At 42.9% G+C, this 24,768-nt stretch overlaps 1 protein-coding gene across 4 annotated transcripts in view; it reads left to right on the top strand.

The window, feature by feature from the left end:
* MID2 (midline 2) overlaps positions 1-24,768 on the top strand; it is a 97,667-nt gene that overhangs the window by 61,374 nt on the left and 11,525 nt on the right. For 3 of the 4 annotated variants that reach the window (XM_081808443.1, XM_081808444.1, XM_081808442.1), the window contains exons 4-7: positions 8,775-8,882; positions 10,260-10,408; positions 20,654-20,781; positions 21,730-21,963. In XM_081808443.1, coding sequence (XP_081664569.1) covers positions 8,775-8,882; positions 10,260-10,408; positions 20,654-20,781; positions 21,730-21,963 — 619 coding nt within the window. The remainder of the gene's footprint in view (positions 1-8,774; positions 8,883-10,259; positions 10,409-20,653; positions 20,782-21,729; positions 21,964-24,768) is intronic. The other variant, XM_081808445.1, reaches the window with a different exon arrangement.

Below are 24,768 nucleotides of genomic sequence, written 5' to 3'. Positions count from 1 at the left end.
TATCTGTAAAGTGAGAGGCTAGAAACCTATGATTTCTTTAGTCTTTTTTTTTTTTTTTTTTTTTGAGAGGGAGATGGGGTAGAGGGGCAAAGGGAGAGGGAGAGAGGGAATCAATCAGGCTCCATGCCCAGCACAGAGCCCAACGTGGGGCTCAATCTCACCACCCTGAGATCATGACCTGAGCTGAAATCAAGAGCCGACTGAGCCCCCCCAGGTGCCCCTCTTTAGTCTTTTCCACATCTAACAGTTCTGTGGTTCTGAAGAGAGAGAAAGGAGGTTTCTACCTCATTTCGTATGGTATTTATAGCCATACACGTAGAATACCAGCTACAAGCCTAGATTATACCTCTCCCACTTTTTTCTGGCATGTTCTAAATAGTTACCCTGTGTGGAAAGAGAATATGGGGATGAAAGTAACTAATCTTAATGCGACAAAGGCTTGGGGGTCTGATCCCTGAGGAGAAAGGACTCTAAAATGGCACAGGGTCATTCCTAAGTCATGTATATGGAGCAAATTGTCCTCTCCCTCTGTCGCCAATATTTTTATTAGTTAGACTCAGGGTAAAATAAACATGGAATATGTGTGTGTGTGTCTATATACATACATGTGCGTTATGTATATTTTCTGAATGTTACATTTCTAAACATTACATGCATTTTTATACTGTATATTTTTTTCAAAAGTCAGGAAATAGTTACACAAAATATTTGCAATGGGTAAGTCTGAGGGATGTGATTATCTTGAGAGGCAATTCTGAGAGGAAAAGAAGCATGTGTGTGAGCATAGTCTCTCTCTCTCTCACACACAGACACACACACACACACACACACACACACACACACACTGGTTAAAATCATGGACAAGAGCCAAACTGCCTGGGTGCAAATCCTGGCTCTGCCATGTGCTGGTTATGTGATCTTGGGCAAGTAACATAATCTCTGTGTCTCCCAGTTTCTTCTGTGGAATGACAATGATATTAATAGTGCCAACTTCAGAGGGTTAATAAGATGTAAATGAGTTAAAATATATGAAGCAATTTGAACAGTGCCTATTGCATTGCAGGAAGTGTGTCTGTCAGTCGATGTCTGTGTCTGTCACTTCTCGAGATGGCCTGGCTGCCACCTCCCCATCCACATGGCTTTTCTAACTGCAATAGTCCCATCTCCCACCCACCTCTACCCACTAGAACCCCTCACCCACTCCTCTGCCAAAAAAATTAACTTAGGCACTGAGGCAGTAGGTTGTGTAACTCTGCCTCAGTAATTTTTTTGCCCCCTAAGCTGTATTTACTCCAGTCCAGGGGACTAAAAATCCTATTAATAATTTTGCGTAAATTGAATTTAAATAAAAAGAGAGAAAAAATAATTTTGCATACCCGCTAGACCTTTAATTGATCACCCTCCCCCCAAATCTTTTTGTTTTTTTAAAGATTTTTATTTATTTATTTGACAGAGAGAGCGAGAGAGCACAAGCAGGGGGAACAGTAGAGGGAGAGGGAGAAGTAGGCTCCCGGCTGAGCAGGGAGCCCGATGCGGGGCTCGATCCCAGGACCCTGGGATCATGACCTGAGCCGAAGGCAGACGCTTAACCATCTGAGCCACCCAGGCGCCCCAGCCCTCCCCCAAATCTAAAGAAACAGATAAAATCCATTTGAAAAACAGCCCCCCCCTTCATTTAGTTATTATATAAAGCTGGCAGGACCATCTTTGAAATGTTACATTGTTCTGCTTTAGAAAAGAAAAAAGAAGATTGTCTCATCTTCCTCTTCCTTTTATACCTTTGAACCTTTTCCATACAAAGGGCTGTGGTGGTGGTGAATCCCTTAGCTTAGACGCTGCTGTAGTTGGTGCTACATCTGCTTCGTAAACATTGTGGTTTCTTATATCTCAATTGACATATAACATGGCCTAAGTGTAAGGTGCACAGTGTGATGGTTTGATATACATGCATATTACAAAATGATTACCACGATAAAGTTAGTTAACACATTCACCACCTCACAGAGTTACCTTTTTTTGTCTGTGTGGTGAGAACATTGAGCGCCTCTCTCTTAGCAATTTTCAAGTATACAACACAGTCTTGTTAACCTTAATCAAGGAATCTAACAAAGCTGAACTCATGGAAACAGAGAACGTTGCGTTCTCTTGAACGCATCGTTTTAAGAGAGTAATGAATTCTGTGCAGCATCGTAAGGTGACAAAGCTGTTCATAACAACTCGTTGATAATCCATCAGATGTCCAATTTACCTCCCACTTTTCCTTCTCATCTCCTTTGCACAGAGAATGATTTTCCCACTTCTTTGAGTACTGTGCTGGCTTTTCCTCTCCCCATTGTTCTCAACTAGGGTATTAACTAACAATGGTTAAGGTGTTACTCTAGTTTTAAGATCCTGACACTTTTTTTCCCAGGTACACTCAAGGCCTCAAAATGGGAGCGCAGCTCTCCTTAATGTATCTGCAACCGCTGTTTCTAGCCTTATTTCCCTCCCTTGAACCTGTCAGGCTGATCTGCTTTATCCAAACATCCTCTACTTTTCTGGCTGTGCTTTTGTTCATGCCCTTCGTAGCATTCTCTTTGCCTAGAATTCTCTCCCTTTAAACCTCATTTCTGTATGCCCAAGTCCTGCTCATCCTCGAAGACCAGCTCAATTACCTGAAACCTTCCCTGATCCCCCAGCTGCCCTTTGCCACGGGCAAAATTAGTTTTCTCTGTGTCCTCATAGAGCTTTGTTTGTGTTCTGTTATATTGCTTGTTCTGCTCTACCTTAAATTGTAGTTAGCTGAATTCACACTCATCTCCTCCACTAGCCTATAAGTGCCTCGAAGGCAGAAGCTGAGTCTTTTTCAGCATTCTGCCCCACGCAGGAACCCCCACAGTGCCTGGTACATAGTGTAGGCCCTTGATCAATGCTTCTGATAAAAACTCCCCCAAATGATCTTTAATACTGGTGTTTCAAAATCTTCTGGGGGGAGGGTGTGGCGATCTCTTCGGACAGAAGACCTCAGGGAATGAACTAGGTTGGCATTGACCGTAGAGTGGAGGACACTGAGATGAAGATGCCTACGAGGTGTTCTGTCCATTACCGCATAAATGATGTCACTTGACTCTGGCTAGGAGCTCATCTGCTACTTCATCCATATTGTCCCACCTGACCAGGAAATCTCAGTTCCTTCTGAACTCCTGTGCAGTGCTCTGAAGGGCTGATGGATGTGACTGAGCTGAGGGGAGGCTATGAGTGAGGAAGTTTCTCATGGGGATGAGTTGGAGGGAAGGCTGATGCACTTTGAACCCAAGAATAAAAGACCTATAGAATGAGCATGTGGGAGATTCCCCAAGAAACTATCAAATAAGCTCTCTGAAAGCAGCTGAGGGTAAAGAGGTCTAGGCCATTTACATTTCAATACAGAATAGAAACAATTACCAAAATGCTACTTTTTTGTGGCCTCTTAAGCCTTTGCAACTTGTGGCTTTTGTGAACTCCCACGTATTTATTTCCTTGTAGTGACCAGTAGTAAAATCCTTCTCATGGGACGTGTGTGTCTGTGTCAGGGAACGGTGGAAATTGGAGGAAGACTAGGTCTGACTATGGATTTAATCTTTGGGCTGGGAGGTAGGAAGGAACTTTGGGAAACAGTAGGGTGGGCGGTTGGATAAAAACGTGCAAGTCAAATTCTTGCTGCCTTTGGGAAGAAAGAAAAGAGCACAGAGCAGAGAAGAGGACCTGGAGACCTGACAGGGGAGGTCTGTGGTCCCTAGTGCTTAGGCCTTGGAAGCCTCGTGCTGAGACTCTGTCTTAGACATCAGAATCTGCTCCCCGCCCCCACAAAAATCGCCCTTTTTAGGGGGTGGAGAGCTTTATACAAGTAGGTTGCCAAGATTACTCTAATGGTATTTTTCGGTGAGGATTGATTTTTCCGCAGATAAAAAGCCTTCTTGTCAAACCCACTAACCCAAACCAAAGAGCAAAGACCGAATAAAGATCTGGAATCTTCCACCAACCAACCAACCTGTCAACCAATCAACCAAAAATGCTTATCAAGATAACGCCAGTTGCTTTCAACTAAGGGTTAATAAGCAAGTGAAATACATCAGTGCATTTTCAAGGAAAACTGCAGACAAGGAAAATACCAGGGCTTTCAAGTACCTTCCAAGCAATTTGAGATGTTTTATTCACATCATGAAGACAGTTTTACCCTGGAGTATTTCCTATTCAGAAAACACTCGAGGAACCTGCTCTTTTGGGCTGCTTCTTGACATGGAAAAATTTTAATGTCACTGCTTTACCTTTGCTTTGGGATTTTGCCTCTTCAGCCAAGTTTCCACTCTCCTACTTGTGCCTGGCTGTTTGATTTGCTCACTGCAGCTGTCCAAGCCCCTCCCTCCTTCCCTTGCTTCCATCTACATTTTCTCCACAAAATGCATTTACTGTAGTCCATTTTCTAATGTTTGTCATTCCTACTGGGCTTTTTCGTTTTACTAAATCAATCAGTAAATGTCTGTTGTGTGTAAGGCATTGTGCCTGTCATGGCAGGAGCAACAAAGTGACATCAGAACTTTCCTCAAGGAGCTTGCTGTCTAATTGAAGATTTTCAAGCCAGGAAGTGCTTCTCGTATTTGACCTTCCCTTTCGATTCCTGTTACTCTCTTTGGCTAGGCCCTGTTGACATCACAATAGTTTCCTAAATCACCCACCCCCCCAGCTTACCATTACCCCCAATCGAATCAATCCCAGTTCATCTCTTTAAAAAAAAAAAAAAAAAGTTGACTTGATGGTTGCCAGAGGAGGGGCAAAGGAGAGGGAGAATGGGTAAATGGGGGAAGGGGAGTGGGAGGTATGGGCTTCCAGTTATGGAATGGATACGTCACAGGGAATGAAGGGTACAGGATAGGGAATATAGTCGGTGGTATTGTAACAGCGTTGAATGGTGACAGATGGTCGATACACATGTGGTGAGCACAGCATAGAGTAGTTGAACCACTATGTTGTTCACCTCAAACTAATGTAACATTGTGTGTCAGCTGTACTCAAATAAAATATATATATATTTTAAAAATTCATTCTCTCTCCATCCAACCCTCCAAAAAAATATTTTTCAAAGATGCCATATTGCCTAATCAACAAGGCAATTTCGTTAGCTTGGTTCAAAATTTCCCTCCCTTTTACTTTTAAAATCTAAGTCCTGTCTATCTTTAGGAATCAGGTCCCATTTCATCCAGGCATCTTTTCTCCCATTTCCCCACCAAGAGCGATCTTTCCCTTCAGTTTCTGTAGATTATATCCCACATCACTCATTGGTATGCTGCCTTGACTTGTTTGTTTTATATGCATGTCGCTTTTCCCCATTCAGATTGCAAATTTATTGGGAGCAGGGCCTGAGCATAATGCATTACACACAAAAGATGCTTAATACATGTTTGATGATGAAGACGGGGATGATTTTTCCTGATTTCAGGGTGTGTATAGGATGGGTTATGAGGGTGAGTGGCAAAGGAAAGATTCTGGAGGGAGGGGGATGAATTAATAAGGCTTTTACAGTCGCAGTCCAAAAGGGTGGTAAGGGCTTCAACTTACTAATTCCTTGGCTCAGAGCTGCATTGTATTGCCAGAAGAATTTTAGTGAGTTTGAAAAGAAAAGGAGGGGCAGGACTTTGGGACTGCTGTGAATTTATGTGGGGGTTGAGGGAGAGGTAGAAATCAGAAGTAACTGAACCTGAGTAACTTCAATAATGATAGTAGCATTAGAAAAAAAAAAAAAGAAAGAAAGAAAGAAGGAAAAAAAGAAATCAGAGATGGAAGCCAGATGTAGAGGGGAGATGATGAAGTTTTTAAAAATTTTTTTAAAGATTTTTATTTATTTATCTGACAGAGAGAGAGGGAGAGAGAGAGAGAGAGAGCACAAGCAGGGGGAGGGGCAGAGGCAGAGGGAGATTCAGGCTCCCCAAAGAGCAAGGAGCCTGATGCGGGGCTCAATCCCAGGACCCTGGGATCATGACCTGAGCCAAAGGCAGACACTTAACCGACTGAGCCACCCAGGCGCCCGATGAGTTTGTTTTTAGACATACTGAATTTAGGGTAACTTGAGTAACCAAGTGGACACGTCTAGCAAGCTGTGAGATACACCCTACCCCCATTCAATTCAATGCAACAAATATTTACTGAACATCTACTGTATGCCAGTCACTATGTTGGAGAGACCGTCAAAGAAGACACAAGCCCTGGCCTCCAGAACTCATGTTTGAGTGGGGAAGACAGACTAATAAATTCCTCTGGTATAAGGTAGTAAATGGTATAATTGAATTATATATAAAGTGCTATGGGGATATAAATAGGGGACGAATTGCGTCCAAGCAGGTGAGAAAAAGTTACAGGAGTGACGAGTTTTGAGCAAGGCCTGGAAAGATAAAGTAGAAGTTTGTTCAGTGAACAAATAGGGAAATGGCTTTCCAAGTGAAAGAAGTCTCGAGCGAAGGCACAGGGCATGGAAGTGCGGGGCATTCTAGTAATCTGAAATGACTAAAGAGAGTGGGATGACGGAATAAAGATGGATGGAGCAAAAGAGGTGACAGGTGTCAGAAACTGGGCAGGAATTGTTACACTAGCCTGGGGAGGCGATCTAGTGCAGTGGTTAGAGGTGTGGACTATAGTGTCAGACTCCCTGGGTCCAAATCCCATCTCTGCCACTTACTAGGTGTGTGGCCTTGAGTGAGTCCCTTAGTCTCTCTGTGCTCAGTTTTCCCATCTGTAAAACGGGACTGATGGTACCTGCCTCATAGGATTGCTCTGATGGTTGAGAGAGCTAGTATATGTAAACTGATTAGGGTCATGCCTGGCATTTAGTGAATGTTACGGAGAGGTTAGCCCAAGGGCTAAAAGGCAAGAAACAGAGCACTACACCATTGTGTACTACTCCCTCAGCAGCTTCAGAAGGAAACTATAAATGGGAACTAAGTCTCCGTCTCCAGATACTCTAAGCACACATCCGGGGAGCACTCGATGAATCTCCCCTTCTCACTGGAGCTGGAGTTTCTCGAGAGGGTGAGTTTCTCTGCCTTGGAAATGTAGGTCCAATTTAAGGAAAGGGTGAGGAGCCTGAGGGGGAAAAAATTCGAATGGCCAGAGTGGGACTGTTGATTCACAATAAATGGGAACTCTCATTAGGGCATTCCCTCCGGCAAGCGGAAATAAAACAAAATCAGGCAGCGATACCGCAAGCATATTTTATTTCAGTTAAGTAAGAAACAGAAAATTGGCCAGCAGGGACCTTAGAGGATGAGCGAACAGGCAGCAGGGTCCAGTGACAGTATTTTGCTGGGCTCGGAGTATGTAGGGATCCTCTGAAGGGGGCCAGCAATTGGAAATGCAGCCCTACCTTGCTAATGAAGCATATCTCGCCCCTGGAGTTCGGATGCTCTCAAGGAACCCATTGTCTGTTCCTCAGCTTTCTAGAGCTCTACTTGAGTGCTCCTTGAATAGACTCTTGGAATGATTGTACTTCCCTGTGTGACTGCTCTGCGTGCTGCTCAGATGGAACTGAACCTCGTCCGCCCACCCAGCCAGCCCAGGGGTTTCACTTGACAGAACTCGGTTTGAATTCTGGTTTTACCACTTACTAGCTGTGTGATCTTGAGCAGGTCACTAAAATTGTCTGAGCTTCAGTTTCTCCATCTGTGAAACGGGAACGGAAATGGCTCCTCTGTTATGATAATTACACGAAAGAATTTATCTATAAAGCCCTTGGAACATTAAGTCCTTTACACTTAAGCCACCCAAAGACCCCTGCTCTCATTTTAGCCCTTCTGGGGGCTTCCTCCCATCTAATGTCAAGAGTAGTAGAGACGGGAAGAAGGAGAAATCAGTATATGGAAAGACAATGAAAAATGGTGGCTCTTTTTTCCAACACCCCCCCCCACTCTGACTTTGTAGTAGAGATATTTTGATGTAGCCAGTATTCCAAAATAGGAAAGATATTCAGATGCTGGATGGCCGAAGATGAGAAATATCTACCGAGACATCATGAAAACTCTATGAAAAATGTATCTACACATGCGTGTATTTACCGTGAAGTCACAGCTGTGCATTTGTACGTTTTAGGATGAGAAGGGGACAAGGAAAATCAAAAACATTTTTTTTAGGATGGTAGAAATAGATTGTTGTAATGTTATCTTAATATTGGTGTGCCTGTGGAGAGGGCTCCTCTCTTCCTGACATACTTATATCTCCTTGCCCTCTTTTCTTTTCTTTTTTTAAAAAAAAGATTTTATTTATTTATTTGACAGAGACAGAGACAGCGAGAGCAGGAACACAGCAGGGGGAGAGGGAGAGGGAGAAGCAGGCTCCCCGCAGAGCAGGGAGCCCGATGCGGGGCTCGATCCCAGGACCCTGGGATCATGACCTGAGCCGAAGGCAGACGCTTAACGACTGAGCCACCCAGGTGTCCCTCCTTACCTTCTTTTCAAAAGAGCAGCAGGAGGAAAGGGTGCTGGAGTAAAGGGAATTGTACAGCGGGAATAACATGCCCCCATCTCATCTGTCCTTCTGCCCAGCCTTCCATTAACCATCATGATCTACCAGAGGCCGGAGAGCTTCCTGTCTGTGGTGCTTCAATGCCTTTGCATCATTAATATCATCATCTCTACCCTTCTTCTAGGAGAGGATCTAATGAGGGAGGTATGGAAGAAGTTCTGCATGCTTAGCTGTCAATCCGAACCTTTGAGAGCCAGCAGGGGAAAAAGGCAGCAATCACTGTGTAATATTCTGGACTTTCTTGGCAGGTGAATACTGCTATGCATGAGGCAAAACTCATGGAAGAATGTGACGAGTTGGTAGAGATCATCCAGCAGAGGAAACAAATGATCGCTGTCAAAATCAAAGAGACAAAGGTAAAGCACGGAGCTTCAGTGAGGCCAAGGCAGAGTTGACTTTACAAATGTCAGAGTTTCATCCTGATAATTCCAGTTTGAATTTGGATCGTGAAAGTAAGAAGAAATGGGGTTGGAGGGAGGAAGGCAAAGAAGAAGCAATGTTTGGCCTAGTGCTATAAACCCGGTAAAAATGATGGGAGTTCTGGGGTATTGGAAATATTCTATACCTTGACCTAGTTGATGGTTACATGGGTGTGTGTGTATGCAACAACAACAAAAAAAGTCATTGAGTTGTCCATTTCAGATGTGGGTGCTTTACTGTATGTATGTCATAAGTCAATCCAAAAAGAAAAAAGAAAAAAAGTGATGGTAGAAATGTGGGCCAGAATTATGGAAGGACCATGCGTGCTATTATATGGACTTTGGGCTTCATCCAAAAGGCATTGGGAAACCATTCTTGTTTCTTAGGAAGGGAGAGACTGATATGGCAGAAGTATGCAGGGTGGATCCAAATAGGATGATCCTGAAGTCAGGGAAGCAATCTCAGAGGCTTATGGAATGACTCTCGATGGGAGTTGATGAAGACCTAAACCAGGCAAATGCCAGCACAAATGGAAGGGAAGGATAGAACAGGCATTGCTAGAAAGGAAATGATGGATGTCATCGACTGATCGGCTGTAAAAGATGAAGGGGAAAGAGAAGACTTGCAGGTTTTTAACCTGGGAACTGAAGAAGCATGGTCAAGGTCAGGTGTGAACCTCCATGCATCTGTATGTTTGTAGGCTTATTGGTCTGCCGGTCAGGGTAGTGATTATAAGCTAATGCTGGGTATACAATGTGAGGAGTTATGAGAGTCTGGAGTGATGATCAATCCTTTGTGCCAAGCTGGGTGGTGCCAGCTACCGTAGGAATTGAAATTTCTGAGAACACAGATCTGGGAACGCACAGGTGTGCATAAGGATCCGTAGAGAAATACATACATCGGAGTGTAGATCCTCATAAAGAACAAGGAGGTACTTTTTATTAAACACGGTTGTGAAAATATATCGACCGTAAAATGTATTGATGTTGATCCCTGGGTGGCAGGGTTTCCTTTTATACTTTTTGTTTTCTAAATACTCTATAGTGAGCACGCACTGTTGTTCTAGTAAAAAAATTAAGGTTATCAATAAAAAAGAGGAGGTAGATGACCGAGAGTATATGCCAGGGTGTGGAAAGAGGGGCTGGCACGACATAGATGGAGGGTGAGAAGCTGAGTGGTTCGCACAGGGGCCATGGGATATTAACAGGCCTTCTATTTAGAATCCCCGCAGGAGATCACCTTCGTGTTGTCGTATCGTTTTTAATTAAGCCCTGCATATTGAAGCTCATTTTTCTTCTGCTCATTCCTTTAAGGTTATGAAACTGAGAAAGTTGGCACAGCAGGTGGCTAATTGCCGCCAGTGTCTTGAGCGGTCAACGGTCCTCATCAACCAGGCTGAACATATTCTGAAGGAAAATGACCAGGCCCGGTTTCTCCAGTCTGCAAAAAATATTGCCGAGAGGTGAGCTCCTCCTGGTCTTTTCTCCAGGCCTGCCCTTAGGAAAAGGGTGCAGCCGGAAGTCACTCGATTCTGTTCGGGCATGTACGCAGCGGCTGCCAGCTCGTTTTACTAAAGCCTCGGTGGTACGTTTGCTCTGTGCATTTCTGGCACCCTTCTCTCTGGGTCGCTTTACCGCTTCCCCCAGTGCACCACAGACCTGGCTCTGCCCTAGCTCTCCGCTGCCCACTCAGTGCTGCAGTTTTCTTCTTTTGTTTTTTTTTTTTTAAAGATTTTATCTATTTATTTGTCAGAGAGAGAGCACGAGCAGGGTGAGCGGCGGGCAGAAGGGGAAGCAGGCTCCCCGCGGAGCAGGGAGCCCGATGCGGGGCTCCATCCCAGGACCCTGGGATCATGACCTGAGCCAAAGGCAGACGCCCAGCCGACTGAGCCACCCAGGCGTCCCAGTGTGCTGGAGCTTTCTATGTTGGTGTTAGCGTAGGGGCAGAGAGACTTTTGGCCACAGAGATAGGTGTGTCTTTGTGCAGCTTTTATTGCTTTCATTTCGTTCTCTCTCACAGATGGATAGAGCAGTAATTCTCAGGCTTTTATTTAATCAGTCACCCCTTGAAAACGTGATGGATGTCCTGAGCCCTCTTCCTGAGGGGAAAATGCATATTAGATATATACACGTGGAATTTTGCCTACGATCCCAGAGGACTCATGGATCTTTCGAAGGCCATCTACACACCACGTGCAAAGAATCTGAAGTCTAAAGTGACCTTCTATCTCTCTCTCATTTACTGAAGGCTTTGGCTCCACGTTCACATTCTCCTGGCTCCTTGCCATTCCCTCCTCCAGTGACCCTCACCTCTGCTCCCCTTCATCTACCCACTTCCGCGGCTCCCATGCTGAACCTCGCTACAACCTCTGTATTTACAGTGGATTGCTTTTCTTCCAAAGCTTCTAGTCTTCAACTGCATCGGGACCCCTAAGGCCCAACTCCTACCTACCAGCTACCTACTGTCTTTACTTCTTTCTTTGGCCTGTTGAGGGTCTGTGATTTCTCACTTCAGCTGCTCACTCTCGTCGCAGTATACCCACTTTCCTGGCCCCACTGTCTTTTTATCACACCAACCATCCTGATCGAGCCCCCAACCCTGAGTCATCCCAGCTCTCCCCACCTTTTCTTTTTCTTTTTAAAAATATTTTATTTATTTATTTGAGAGACAAAGATAGTGTGAGAGAGAGCACGAGTGGGGAGGAGAGGGAGAAGCAGGCTTCCCGCTGAGCAGGGAGCCTGTTGCGGGGCTCCATCCCAGGACCCTGGGATCATGACCTGAGCCGAAGGCAGATGCTTAACCAACTGAGCCATCCAGGTGCCCCTCTTCCCACCTTTTCCATGTCTGTATTTGAGTGGCAGAACCCAGCTAGAGAAAACCACATAATCAAAGAGGCTGGTACTACCGCACTACACATTTATGGCTTCTAATCTCACTGGGGCCCCCAAATCCTTCTGTGTTGCTTTGGTCAGCTTTCTTTTTGCTTCATCTCCCTAATGGCTATTTCAGATTTTCTGTGTTCAACTCAAAAATTCCAACCCTGCCACCTTCCCGCTCATGCTCAGCAAATGACTTCATGTCCTATTTTAGAAAGAGACAAAAAGTGGTAGGTATGAAAGCACAAAGTTCTCAGCTTCTCAAACCGAACTGCTGGCCATACCTACATCCACATCCATGACTTCTGCCTCCACCCGCCTTTTTTTAAGTAAGCTCCATGCCCAGCGTGGAGCCCAAGGCGGGGCTTGAACTCACAATCCTGAGATCAAGACCTGAGCTGAGATTAAGAGTTAGATCAAGCTTACCCGACTGAGCCACCCAGGCGCCCCTCCCTTTTGATTATAGTAGAAGAGATGTCCCTTCATTTGTGTTTTGGCCACATGCTTCCTTTTTTTCCATAGCTTCAGTTTCTCCCTTTCTCTAGTTGACTTCACATGCACTTTTAAACCCACTCATGTCTCTCCTATCTAAAAAATATAATACCCACAGCTTTCTTCTCCCTCATACCCCCTCTGCATAGTTAAAAAGTCAGGGGCACCTGGGTGGCTCAGTTGGTTAAGCGACTGCCTTCGGTTCAGGTCATGATCCTGGAGTCCCGGGATCGAGTCCCGCGTCGGGCTCGCTGCTCAGCGGGGAGTCTGCTTCTCCCTCTGACCCTCCTCCCTCTCATGCTCTGTCTTTCATTCGCTATCTCTCAAATAAATAAATAAAATCTTTAAAAAAAAAAAGTCAGATATTACTAATAGTCATATTACAAATAATAGCAGTCTTCTCCTCACCACTGATTTCTGTTCTCCCATAAGAATAATATTGAGCATTTACTCTGTGTTGAGCATTATTCTAAGCCCTTGTAGGAGTTTACTTATTTAATCCTCACAAGAACCTCATGAGATAGATGCTATTATTATCCCCATTTTACAAGTGAGAGAATGAGGCTCAGAGAGGTTATGTGATTCGCTTAAGATCACCCAACTAGTAAGGGATAGAGGCAGGATTCAAAACTAGGCAGTCTAGTGCCATAGTCTACACTTTTCCAACAAAGCCAAGCAATTTCATCTCTGTTAGGTATTTCTTTTGGCATGACCTTTACATTTCTAAATAACATCCTTATATTGTTATTTTCCCCCCAATTTTAGACATTAACAATTGACTTCTGCAACCTGGAAATTTGTCAGCCATCATTTCCTCAAATTTTAAAAAGATTTTATTTCTTTATCTGAGAGAGAGAGAGAGAGAGAGAGCAGGTGGAGGGGTGGAGAGAGGGAGAGAATCTCAAGCAGACTTCACACTGAGCACGGAGCCTGATGTGGGGCTTGATCTCATGACCCTGAGATCCTGATCTGAGCCGAAACCAAGAGTTGGATGCTTAACCGACTGAGCCACCCAGGTGTTCCTCTCAAGTATTCTTCATGTCATCCCCTTCCTTTCTTATACAGACTCCAATTACATGTATGTTAGGCTGCTTGAAGTTTGTCTCAGCTCACTGATGCTCTGTTCATATTTTAGCCATTTTTTTCTCTGTGTGTTTCATTTTGATAGTTTCTCTTTTTTTAAGATTTTATTTATTTAGTTGAGAGAGAGAACACAAGTGGGGGGAGGGGCAGAGGGAGAAACAGACTCCCTGCTGAGCAGGGAGCCCAATGCGGAGCTCGATCCCGGGACTCAGAAATCATGATCTGAGCCAAAGGCAGATGCTTAACCTACTGAATCACTCATGTGCCCCTCATTTTGATAGTTTCTAATATGTCTTGGCATTCACTAACCTTTTCTTCTATAATGCCTAATCTGCCATTAATCTCTCCAGTGTATTTTTCATCTCAGACATTGTAGTTTTCATCTCTAGAAGTTCACTTTGGGTCTTTCAATAACATCCATATCTCTGCTTAACATATTTAGCTTTTCCTCTAGCTTTTGAATATATGGCATGCAACACTAATTCAAAAAGATGTATGCACCCGTGTTTATTGCATTATTTACAATAGCCAAGCAACCTACATGTCCATTGGTATATGAATAGATAAAGAAAATATAATACACACACACACACACACACACAGGACTATTACACAGCCATAAAAAAGGATGCAATCTTGCCATTTGCAACAACATGGATGGACCATGCTAAGTGAAATAAGTCAGACTGAGAAAGACAAATACCGTATGATTTCACTCATGTGGAATCTAAAACAAAACAAAACAAATGAATAAACAAACAAAAAACAGAATCAGACTTATAAATATGGAGAACAAACTGACAGTTGCCAAGGGCAAGCGGGTGGGAGATGGGCAAAATGGGTGAAGGGCAGAGGGGGATACAGGCTTCCAGTTATGGAATGAGTAAGTCACGGGAATAAAAGACACAGTATAGGGAATATAGTCAATGCCATTGTAATAGCGATGTATGGTGACAGGTGGGAGCTACACTTGTGGTGAGCACAGTGTAACGTATAGACTTGTCGAAACACTGTGTTGTATGCCTCAAACTAATGTAACATTGTGTGTCAGCTACACTCAAAAGAAAATTAAAATCAAAATGTGGACAGAGCATGGAATACAGTTATCATAACTGTCATAATGTCTTATTCTAACATCCATGTCAGTTCTGGGTCAGTTTCAATTGATTGCTTTTTCTCCTCATTTTGGGTTGTATTTTCTTCCTTCTTTGCCTATCTGATCTTTTTTTTTTTTTTTTTTTTTTGGATGTTAGACATAATGAAATTTATCTTATTGGGTGCTGTATATTTTTGTATTTCTATAAATATTCTTAAGCTTCATTCTAGGACACAGTTAAGTTACTTGAAAATAGCTTGATCCTTTTGGGTCTTGTTTTTAAGATTTGTTAGGTGAAATCAGAGCAGTGTTTAGTCTGAAGCACATTTGTCCGTACTAGTGAGGCAAGACGTTTCTGAGTACTCTCCTGAGTGCTCCATGCATCATGAGATTTTCCAGTCTGTCTCTTGGGAACAGACACTCTTCCTGATCCTTTGTGAGCACCAGGGATTATTCCCTTTCATCCTTTAAAAAAAATTTTTTTTTTAATTTATTCATTTGAGAGAGAGTAAGAGCACAAGCAAGGGGGAGGGTCAGAGGGAAAGGGAGAAGACTCCCCTGCTGAGCAGGGAGCCCAACGTGGGGCTCGATCCCAGGACCCCAGGATCATGACCTGAGCTGAAGGCAGATGCTTAACCGACTGAGCCACCCAGGTGCCCCTCCCTCTCATCTCTTTAGGGGGGCTCTTTCCTTGGCCTTGGGCAGTTTCCTCACATGCATGTGTTGATCAGTATTTTGTTGAATACTTGGAGGGGAACCTTCCGAAGGTCTCCAGAATTCTCTCTGTGCAGCCTTCTCCTCTCTGGTACTCTGCCCTGTGAACTCCAGCCAACTTAGTCTCCCAGACTCTCAGTGTTCTTTTTTTTTTTTTTTTTATTTAAAGATTTTTATTTTATTTATTCATGAGAGACAGAGAGAAACAGAGGGAGAAGCAGGCTCCCAAGGAGCGGGAAGCCCGATGCGGGACTCGATCCCAGGACCCTGGGATCATGACCTGAGCCGAAGGCAGACGCTTAACCATCTGAGCCACCCAGGCGCCCTCTCAGTGTTCTTAATTAGAGACTTCATCAGGCTCTGCCTGATTTCCTCTTCATGTACCATTTTACTCTCTTAATTTTGTTGGAACAATTTTTCCCACTGTCTCCTAAGAAAGAGTACATGGGAAGTAAGTTTTTGAGAACTTTTTGTTTAAAAAATATTTGAAATTTACATTTGATAAGTTGGAAATAAATTTCCCTTATAGTTTTGAAGGCATGGTCTATTGTCTCCTAACTTCCAGTGTTGGGCTAAGAAACCCACTGCTATTTTGATTCCTGATCTTTTAAATGTGACCTATATTTTAAAATTTGAAGCTTTTAAGGTCTTATCTTTAATCCAGTTTTTCTGAAATTTTTCCAAGATATGCCTTGGTGTGGGTCTTTTATCATTCATTTTTGTTGGGCACTAAGTAGGTCTTTCCAATCTGGAGCCTACTGACTTTACACTCTGGGAAATTCTCTTACATTATTCACTAATAATTTCCTCCCATTTATTTTCTCTCTTCTCTTTCTGGGACTCTAATTAGTCAGAGGTTGGACATTCTAGATTTTCTCTCTGATGTTTAAAATCTTTCATTTCCTAGTTTTCATGACACTGTCTTCTTGTTCTATTATCTGAGATGTTTCCTTAATTTTTCATCAGTCCATTAAAATTTTAATTTCAGCATTCTTATTTTTATTTATAAGAGCTCTTTCTTGATCTTGGCTTCTTTTTTTTTTTTAGCATTCTGTCCTTGCTTTGTGGATGCAAACTATTTGTTTATCTTCTTGAAGACATGGACAGTCATTTAAAAAGCTTCTTCTAAACTCTGCATTGTTTTGGTCTCCCCCAAGTTCCTTTTCTCTCTTAGTTTGTTTTAATTTCTGTCTTTCCCTGAATGTCTGGTAAGCTTTTGGCTGCCTGTTGGAATTTAAGCACTAGAAGGTGACTGCAAGATCTGAGGGGATGGGAACAGTTTGTTGCATCGTGAATGTCACTATACGATAATAAGGTGGAATGCTGGATTTTTACCGAGGGGACCCAAGTGTCAGTTCTGTAAATGTTTTCTCTTCAGTCAGTTTCCGCTGGAAGGAATTCACCAATCTCCTGCTTCTGGCGGGGGAGGAGGGGTATTAAGCCTGGCTCCCACCATTCTGGGAGCCAAGCAAGGAAAAGTGGCTGAGGGTTTTAAGACTGCTTTTGGTACAACGTCAAAGCTCTGCGGAAAGTGAACCTCACATCTCCTGCCAGGACGAGGGAGGAGTAGTCTCTGGCCGAGTGGATCTGGGCTCTAGCTCTTCTTCATACAAACTTTCAACTGTCGGCGGCACAAAATCAGCTTGATGTTGTTGGCTTCCTGACCCAGCTTTCTCTGGTCTGTTGTTGGTTACCGCTCATCCAGCCCTTTCTAGCTTCCAAACATTTGTTGACAATCTCTCACTTGCTGGCATGTCTTTTTCCATTCTCTTTGTCTTTGTGGGTTTATGACATTTTATTCTTTGACTGTCATTTCAGTGGTATTTCGTGAGAGCAGAGATAAAACATAAATTTAAACCATTGTATTTAATCATCCTCACTCACTCTTCAACTCTCTGAAATGTCTTCTGCCTAGTTTCCTGAGTGTTCTTCCCGAGGTCACCAAATGGATACCTTGTTGCTAAATCTAATCGACATTCCTTTGTTTTATCTTACTGTTTCATCTTACTTAATCACTCAGTAGCATTTGTCCCTACTGACGATGATTCCTACTTGAAATTTCTCTGCCCTTAGCTTCCATGAACACTCCTGCTTTTCTCCCTACCTACCTAGTTTCTTTTGCCTTTGGGAGCAAATCACCTTTGACCTATTCCTTTAATGCCGTTCTTTATGATTCTGTTTTAGGCTATTCTCTTCTGTCTTGAGAATCATCTGCCCAACCTAAATATCTTCATCAGCGGTTTCTCACAGGGTCTGAAATTCTTCCCCACCAATAATAATTGCAATAATCTATTATGGACCAAGACTTCAGTTAAAATGAAATTTCCACTGGGAGAGTATTCCTTCCCCCTTACAAATGACACTTACCATATTGTCCTTGAGAGATAACTAATGTTTTGCTTAAACATATTAAACATAGAAACACACACTTACATATACCCCAATGCCATTTTTACTCATCCTTAACTTTCCAGCCACTGTTAACATTTGGGAGTATAGTACCCCAATATTTAGATTTTTATTTTATTTTTTTAAGATTTTTATTTATTTGAGAGCGAGAAAGAGTGCATGACTGGGGAGGGGCAGAGGGGAAGGGAGAAAGAATCTGAAGCAGAATCTGCACTGAGCATGGAGCCTGATGTGGGGCTTGATCCCACGACCGTGAGATCATGACCTGAGCCAAAACCAAGAGTCAGACATTTAACTGACTGAGCCGCTCAGGCGCCCCTAGATTTAATATCTATTTCACAAACAAAAGGTCATCCTGCATATACTTCATTATACTCTATGTTTTAAATTTAACAATATATCATGAACTTGTCCCTGTCATTGGATATTATTGGATAACCTGATATGCCCTTACAGCTGTATCTTTGCTTACACCTCAGTTATTTCCTTAATAAAAAATGTATGAAGTAGAACTGTGGTGTCAAAGAATATTTGCATTTTAATCTATGTTGGTATTTAATGCCAAACTGATCTCCAAAATTTGTTATCAATTTCAGTCCTAATAAAATATGTAGGCATTATCTCATACAGGCATAAAAAGCTCCTATAATTGTCATTATTTATAATCTTAAATGCTATCTCATTTTAATTTACATTTATTTGATTCCTCATGTACTTGGGCTTTTAAATATATTTTTAAAATATTTTATTTATTTATTTGAGAGAGAGAGTGAGTGAGAGAGAGAGAGAGAGCACAAGCCAGGGGAGAGGCAGAGGGAGAGAGAGAGAGAGAAAAGCAGGCTCCCCGTTGAGGATCCTGGGATCATGACCTGAGCCAAGGGCAGACGCTTAACTGACTGAGCCATCCAGGCATCCCGGGCTTTGAAATATATTTGTTGCCTATTTGTTTTCATATGGTGTGAATTAACTTTATGTTTTATTTGTCTATGCTCCTTTCACTACTCTCCTTTTTGCTCATTCCTAGACACCTTAAAATCTGTTCTGCCCCCAGTTTTGACCCCTTCCAGTCCATCCCTGCAGCCAGCGTACTCTTCCTAAACATAAATTTGAGCCTCACTTCTCTGCCTAAAGTGCTTCAGTGGCCCACACTGCTCTTCGGATAAAGTGCAAAGCTTGCAATATGGCCCACAAGACCCTGCATGACTTTGCTAATTCTCCAGGCAAGGGAGAACACACACATCCACATAGTCTCTGCTTACCTAACTCCTACTCATTGTGTAGGTCATTGTGTGAAATGAACTTCCTCTGGGGAGATTTCCCTTAGTGCCCAAGTCCCTGCCAGGTGGGTTTTGTGTATGTTACAGTCCCTTTGTAGCAGCACTTCTATTGCCTATTTAGTATCTTTCTCCTCCATGAACTGTGAACTTCGTGAGGGCGAGGACCACAACTGTGTGTCTCCAGTGTGCTTAGCACAGTGCCTGGCACATTCGTTGTGCTCAGTGAGTGTTGGATGGATGGATGGATGGATGGATGGAAGAAAGAAGATTGGGGAGGCCAGGAAGAAATTTCACGAGCCAATTTTCTGCCTTAACTCTTGCCCTGTAGGGGTTGTTGTCTTCTTACTCATCAAATCCTGGAAGAGGGGCCGTTCAGCGTGAGACCTGAAGATTATACTGCTTGTCTTTCATTTGTTTATCCTGGCCTACAGTTTATTCCTAAATCATCTCTATTTTCACAAACAGCCAAGAGCTCCTGTTGGTAGAAGTGTAGCAGGGTGTACATGCATGAGGATATATGTTTGTTTAACTCCTCAACCCCTTAAAACTAGTTCACCATGGAAGTTTCCTCTCTGGCCTTCTTACATTCAGTGCCTCTGCCCTTCATTCTACCTGCGTATTGTCGCCAAATTAATGTTTCTTTCCATTCCGTCATTTGCATGTTCAAGGATCTTCATTGGCTCTGATTCAGAAGGTCTGTCACAGGGCCTCAACATGTATGCTTTGGTCAAAACTCTCCGAGAGAATTCTGATGTGTAATCATGGTTAAGAATTGCTGAAGCACAAAAGAGTTTACCTAATTTTTTTTTTTTTTTTTAAGGAGCTGTCTAAATTGGTTCAGGGTATAGAGCTTAGAATCCAGTGAACATGGATTCAGTTATATTTCTTTTTTTTCCTGACCCTTACTGGTTGTGTGACTTTAGGCAAGTTAGTTAAGCTTTCTGTGTGCCATTTCTTGCTTACATTATATCTCACTGTCATTTACAAAATGGAAATAACATTTACTACGCAGGATTATGGCAAGAGGTAAATTAAACAATGTACATAAAGTGCATGCATGGTCTCTTCTATCTACTAAATGCTCAGTAAATGTTAGCAGCTGTGTTGTTGTTAGTCATTCCAGTATTCACTCAACAATTGTTTGCCATGTGTCCAACACTGTGTCACAGACCATGGAAGATATGAGAGGTACAAAATATAAATCCTGCTCTTGAGATGCTTAGAACTAGCTGGGGAGATAAAACTAGCATAGCATTATATAATCATAATAAATAATAATAAAATTAAATTCAAATGTTTTAAAAGAGTGAGTAAAGTACAGTATTCAGGTGAAGGCTTGAACTCAGCCCCAGCATGCTGGCTTGTTTATTAGCATAAAAAAAAAAATGGAGGGGGAGAAAAAAAATCTCTCAAACTGCTCTTACCAAGCCTTCAGAGGTCTAGTTTTGATGCTGCCTGCCAGATGGAAAATGATGCAGAGGGGAAAAAATCCTGTATTTACTTCTCAAAATTAAGACAGGATGGGGGAGTGTGTTTGAGGGGTGAACATATGTGAATAAATATGGTATAACCCTTAGTTGGTTCCTGATGATTAAATTTTAAATGGTTTCCATTTGAAAAGCACAGATATGATATTTTTCATTTAATGAATTAAGCCCTATGAGTCATTTATTTTCACCTTGTTGAACCAGAAATCAAACATTGAATAAAGGTTGCAAACCGATTTTGATGTATATTGATGTACTTTTTCTCTTTTCCAGGGTCGCTATGGCAACAGCATCTTCTCAAGTTCTGATTCCAGACATCAATTTTAATGATGCCTTTGAAAACTTTGCTTTAGATTTTTCCAGAGAAAAGAAATTGCTGGAGGGGCTAGATTATTTAACAGGTGTGAAAATACTGTGGTTTCCTTCCCATTTTAATGCTTGTCTTTTGGTGTTCTCTTACTTTAAGGTAATCAGAACAGGACAATATTTGTAATGAAAACGCTTTTATAACCTTTAAGACAATACATGTATCCTTTTAGATAGAATATACTTTAGCTCATGTAACAGAAAAGAAAGATGATGTGTCAAATATTTCTGGGGGCAGACGGGTATACCATCATACCTAAAGGTCAAGAAAAAACAAGACATTGCTGATGGATTTCTCCTTATGAGCCTATCAGCAATATATTGTTGCTTGTTGTTGAGGCGGTTAGAAATCAGGTGGCAATTATGGAATATAAAAGAATGTCCCGCATAGGTACAGGTACCATTCAAATTGTTTTAAGGAAATTTGAGGATCTGGCAGATTAGGACGAAAAATGTAACAATTTTAGGAAATGAGGGATGCAAACAGCCTATGAAAAATGCTGGCTACCTTCAGGATTATTGAATGGCCACCTCATGAGAAAAATACACACGTACAATAACTTTGCATTGGTCTTATTTTTGTCAACATATTAAAATAACTGTCATTTATTGAACAACTACTTTATGCCAGGCACTGTGTATTAATTTTATAGTATAAATATGTACCACAGATCTGTGAGGTAATGATCAATCATCCCTTATTTCACAGACGAGGGAATGCATATTAATTTGCACTTGGCCATCCTGCCCAGAATAAATGATAAAACTTTTTTAAAATAAAAAGAAACAGGTCGAAGGTCATGCAATAAGAAAACCACGTGACCGCTGGAGGTCTCAGCACGTGGCTTCCATCGAACGCTTCTCTTTTACGAAGAGAACCTCCTCGCCACGAGATGTTGAGTTGGGCAGCAAGAGTGCCAATCGTTAACGTGTCGGAACAGAGAGTGTGCCTTTCTCACCTGCTTTCCCACCTTTCCTTACAGCCCCAAACCCACCATCTATCCGAGAGGAGCTCTGTACGGCCTCCCATGACACCATTACAGTCCACTGGATCTCGGATGATGAGTTCAGCATCAGCTCCTATGAGCTTCAGTACACCATATTCACTGGCCAGGCTAACTTCATCAGTAAGTCATGGTGTAGTTGGGGCCTGTGGCCAGAGATAAGGAAATGTAAGGAAGCAGTAAGCTGCTCAAGATTGGCCGGGGCGCCACGAGGCAAGTGTTTGTAAGACATGTTAGGTTGTTGAGTATAGTGTTTCTCGTAGACAGTGCAAGCTCCCCCAGGGCATTGCAAAGACCATATTACTGGGTGGACAAGCAAGGTGTGTATTTCCTTGCTGGGGCAGTCACGGGGGCCACTCTCATTTGTGTATGTAATCCTCGGCCTTTCCTCAGTTCATCCATGTCACTCTACTCATCCTGAGTCAGAACCCAGCGCAGAATTCATTCCTGGGTAACCACGCCACCGTCATTGCTGATTCTGTGTGTGTGAACATCTCTCTCCTCGGCTCTTCTTCCACTGCATTATCGTGATAAAATACATCACGTTCGAGGATGACTACTTCCTTTCCCGGACCTATTTGTGTCAGCGACTGTAGTGATAAGCCTTCTGTCTTTGTCACTGTACCCCCTCTCCCCCTCCTCCGAGAATGACACCAAATACAAAAAAACGTGTCAGTGGGCCACAAAATGAAATTTGTTCAAAAAGCAGTCACTGGGCTCACATGTTATGGTTTCACCTTCTGATGAATTGGAGCAAGACGAGGCAGAATAGAAACTTGACTCATCGATGGCTAGATAAGAGGGACCCGGCTGTGAGTTCCCCTCCCTGTGCGGGGGAGAACTGGAAAGCAGAATTAAAACGGGATTCAAGACCGGAACTGGTTCCCACCCTAAGGTGCACCCTGGGTTCCCGCCCTAGTCCGCAGAGCTGCAAAGTAGTGATTTCTTTTACCTTTGTGCTTGTGCTTCCGTGTCTCACTTCGCAGGCCCACACGAGGGGAATTTTCCCAGTGAAACCCTCCCAATAGGCTTCCTTTTCCTGTTTGGTGCCAATGCTGGGCCACATGGTGGGCTGGGGAGGTGAGAGGACATTGGGGGTCACACTCGAAAAACACTTGCCTCGTGCAGCTCCAACCTAAGCCTCTTGGCCTGGGCAGCTGTGCTCCTAGGTGTTTTTTTTTTTTTTTTTTCAGCTTACGGAGTCACACACTGTAAGGCCTCTCTGATATGCTTTCCTGCCCTTGTCTGTCTGTCTCCTGCTCTGGCAAGTCTTACAGCCAGCAACTGAGCTTCTCCTTCCTGAGAGGGGGAAGGCAGTGGTCTCCAGGGAGCTGAGACATAAGTGCAAGCGACAAAGATCTAAAGGCTGTCCTCTCCCTTTTCAAAGATCTATAGTCCTTTGTAGAAGAACTTAAAGGATAATTCTTAATGCCAATAGGATCATAGCGCCTTAGGATTGGAAGGAACCTTGGAAGGCCTTTAAGCTAACCTTCTTCCCTTCTACCAGACACCCAGTGGATGATTGTCCTGTCTCTACTGGAACATTTCCAGTTCCAGGGATGGGCAACCCACTTCTAACAAAATAACTCATTCAGTTCGTTGTGTAGCTATAAACAAATTGTCAGGGCTTCCTTATGGAGGGCCTAACTCTTCCTCCTGGTAAATAACAACGACAATAAGAATTGATACGTGCATTCTGCTTTGTCATTTATAAACGCTCCCACATACATCATCTCACTGAGTCCTCATGAGTTCTTCCTTAGCCTTACGAAATAGATGATACTAATTCTATTTTATGGATGAAGAAGCTGAGGTTCAAATGAAATGAGTTGCCCAAGGTCACAGAACTACAAACTGATGGAGTCAAGGTCTGAACGCAAGCCTGTCAGACTTCAAGCTTAATGTTTCTTGAATTAAACCCACAGCTACTGATTAGTCCCAATCCTGCCCTTTTGTGCCTCACTAATGAACCTGATTCATCTCTCCATGACAGTTCTTCAGATAACTTTAGGTAGCTCTCATGTACGTCCCGTCTAAATTTTCTCCTTTCCAGGCTAAACATCCTTAGTTCTTTGAATCGCTCCTTATGTGACATGGTTTCAGGCCCTTTACTGTCATGGTATCCTTTTTAGGAACACACTCCTGTGTGTCAAAGTGCTTTATAAAATGCACTGTCAAGGGGCGCCTGGGTGGCTCAACTGGTTAAGCACCCGACTCTTCCTTTTGGCTCAGGTCGTGATCTCAGTGTCCTGGGGTCCGGTCCTGCATCGGGCTCTGTGCTCATCATGGAGTCTGCTTGAGATTCTCTCTCCCCCTGCCTCTCCCGCTTGTGCTCTCTCTCTCTAAAATAAATGAATAAAATCTTTTAAAAATGCGCTGTCAAAAAAGTGAATACAGCACTCCAAAAGTGGTCTGACCACCACAGAAGACAGCTGGATTATTTCTCTTATACATTAGCTGATGCCCCCCAGCCCCGAACCTTTTTATTCCAGTAGTCACATTGACGACTGAGTATTGACTACTGAGCATGTAGTCACTTGGAATCCCTAGGTCTTTCAAATCCTTGATTGTCTAAACCGAAATGCAACACCTTGAATTCATCCCTATTACATTTTGTCTGGTTAGCTTTGACTTCACATTCCAGCCTGCCAAAATCCTTTTAAATCCAGTTTCTGCCTTCCCAGCCTGCCTTCTCTGTCTTCTTCCAGTCAAGTGGAATAGGATAGAGACAGAGCCCTGAGCAAAATTCTGTCTGGCAATGGGCAGATGAGATGAAACTATTTTAGGTGCCCCTGGGTGGCTCAATAGGTTGAGCCTCTGACTCTTGATTGTGGCTCATGGTCATGATCTCAGGATCCTGGGATCGAGCCCCATGTTGGGCTCCGAGCTCAGCAGGGAGTTTGCTTGTCCCGCCCCCCCCCAAATAAATAAATAAATAAATAAATAAATAAATAAATAAATAAATAAAATCTTTTAAAAAAAGATGAGACTATTTTACTGGGAATATTCATAAAGATT

Source organism: Leptonychotes weddellii, chromosome X (assembly GCF_054177405.1).
Source record: "Leptonychotes weddellii isolate Sample4059 chromosome X, ASM5417740v2, whole genome shotgun sequence".
Classification (NCBI taxonomy): Eukaryota; Metazoa; Chordata; class Mammalia; order Carnivora; family Phocidae; genus Leptonychotes; species Leptonychotes weddellii.
The sequence above is the reverse complement of the archived record's forward strand: the minus strand, read 5'-3'. Positions and strand labels throughout refer to the sequence as shown.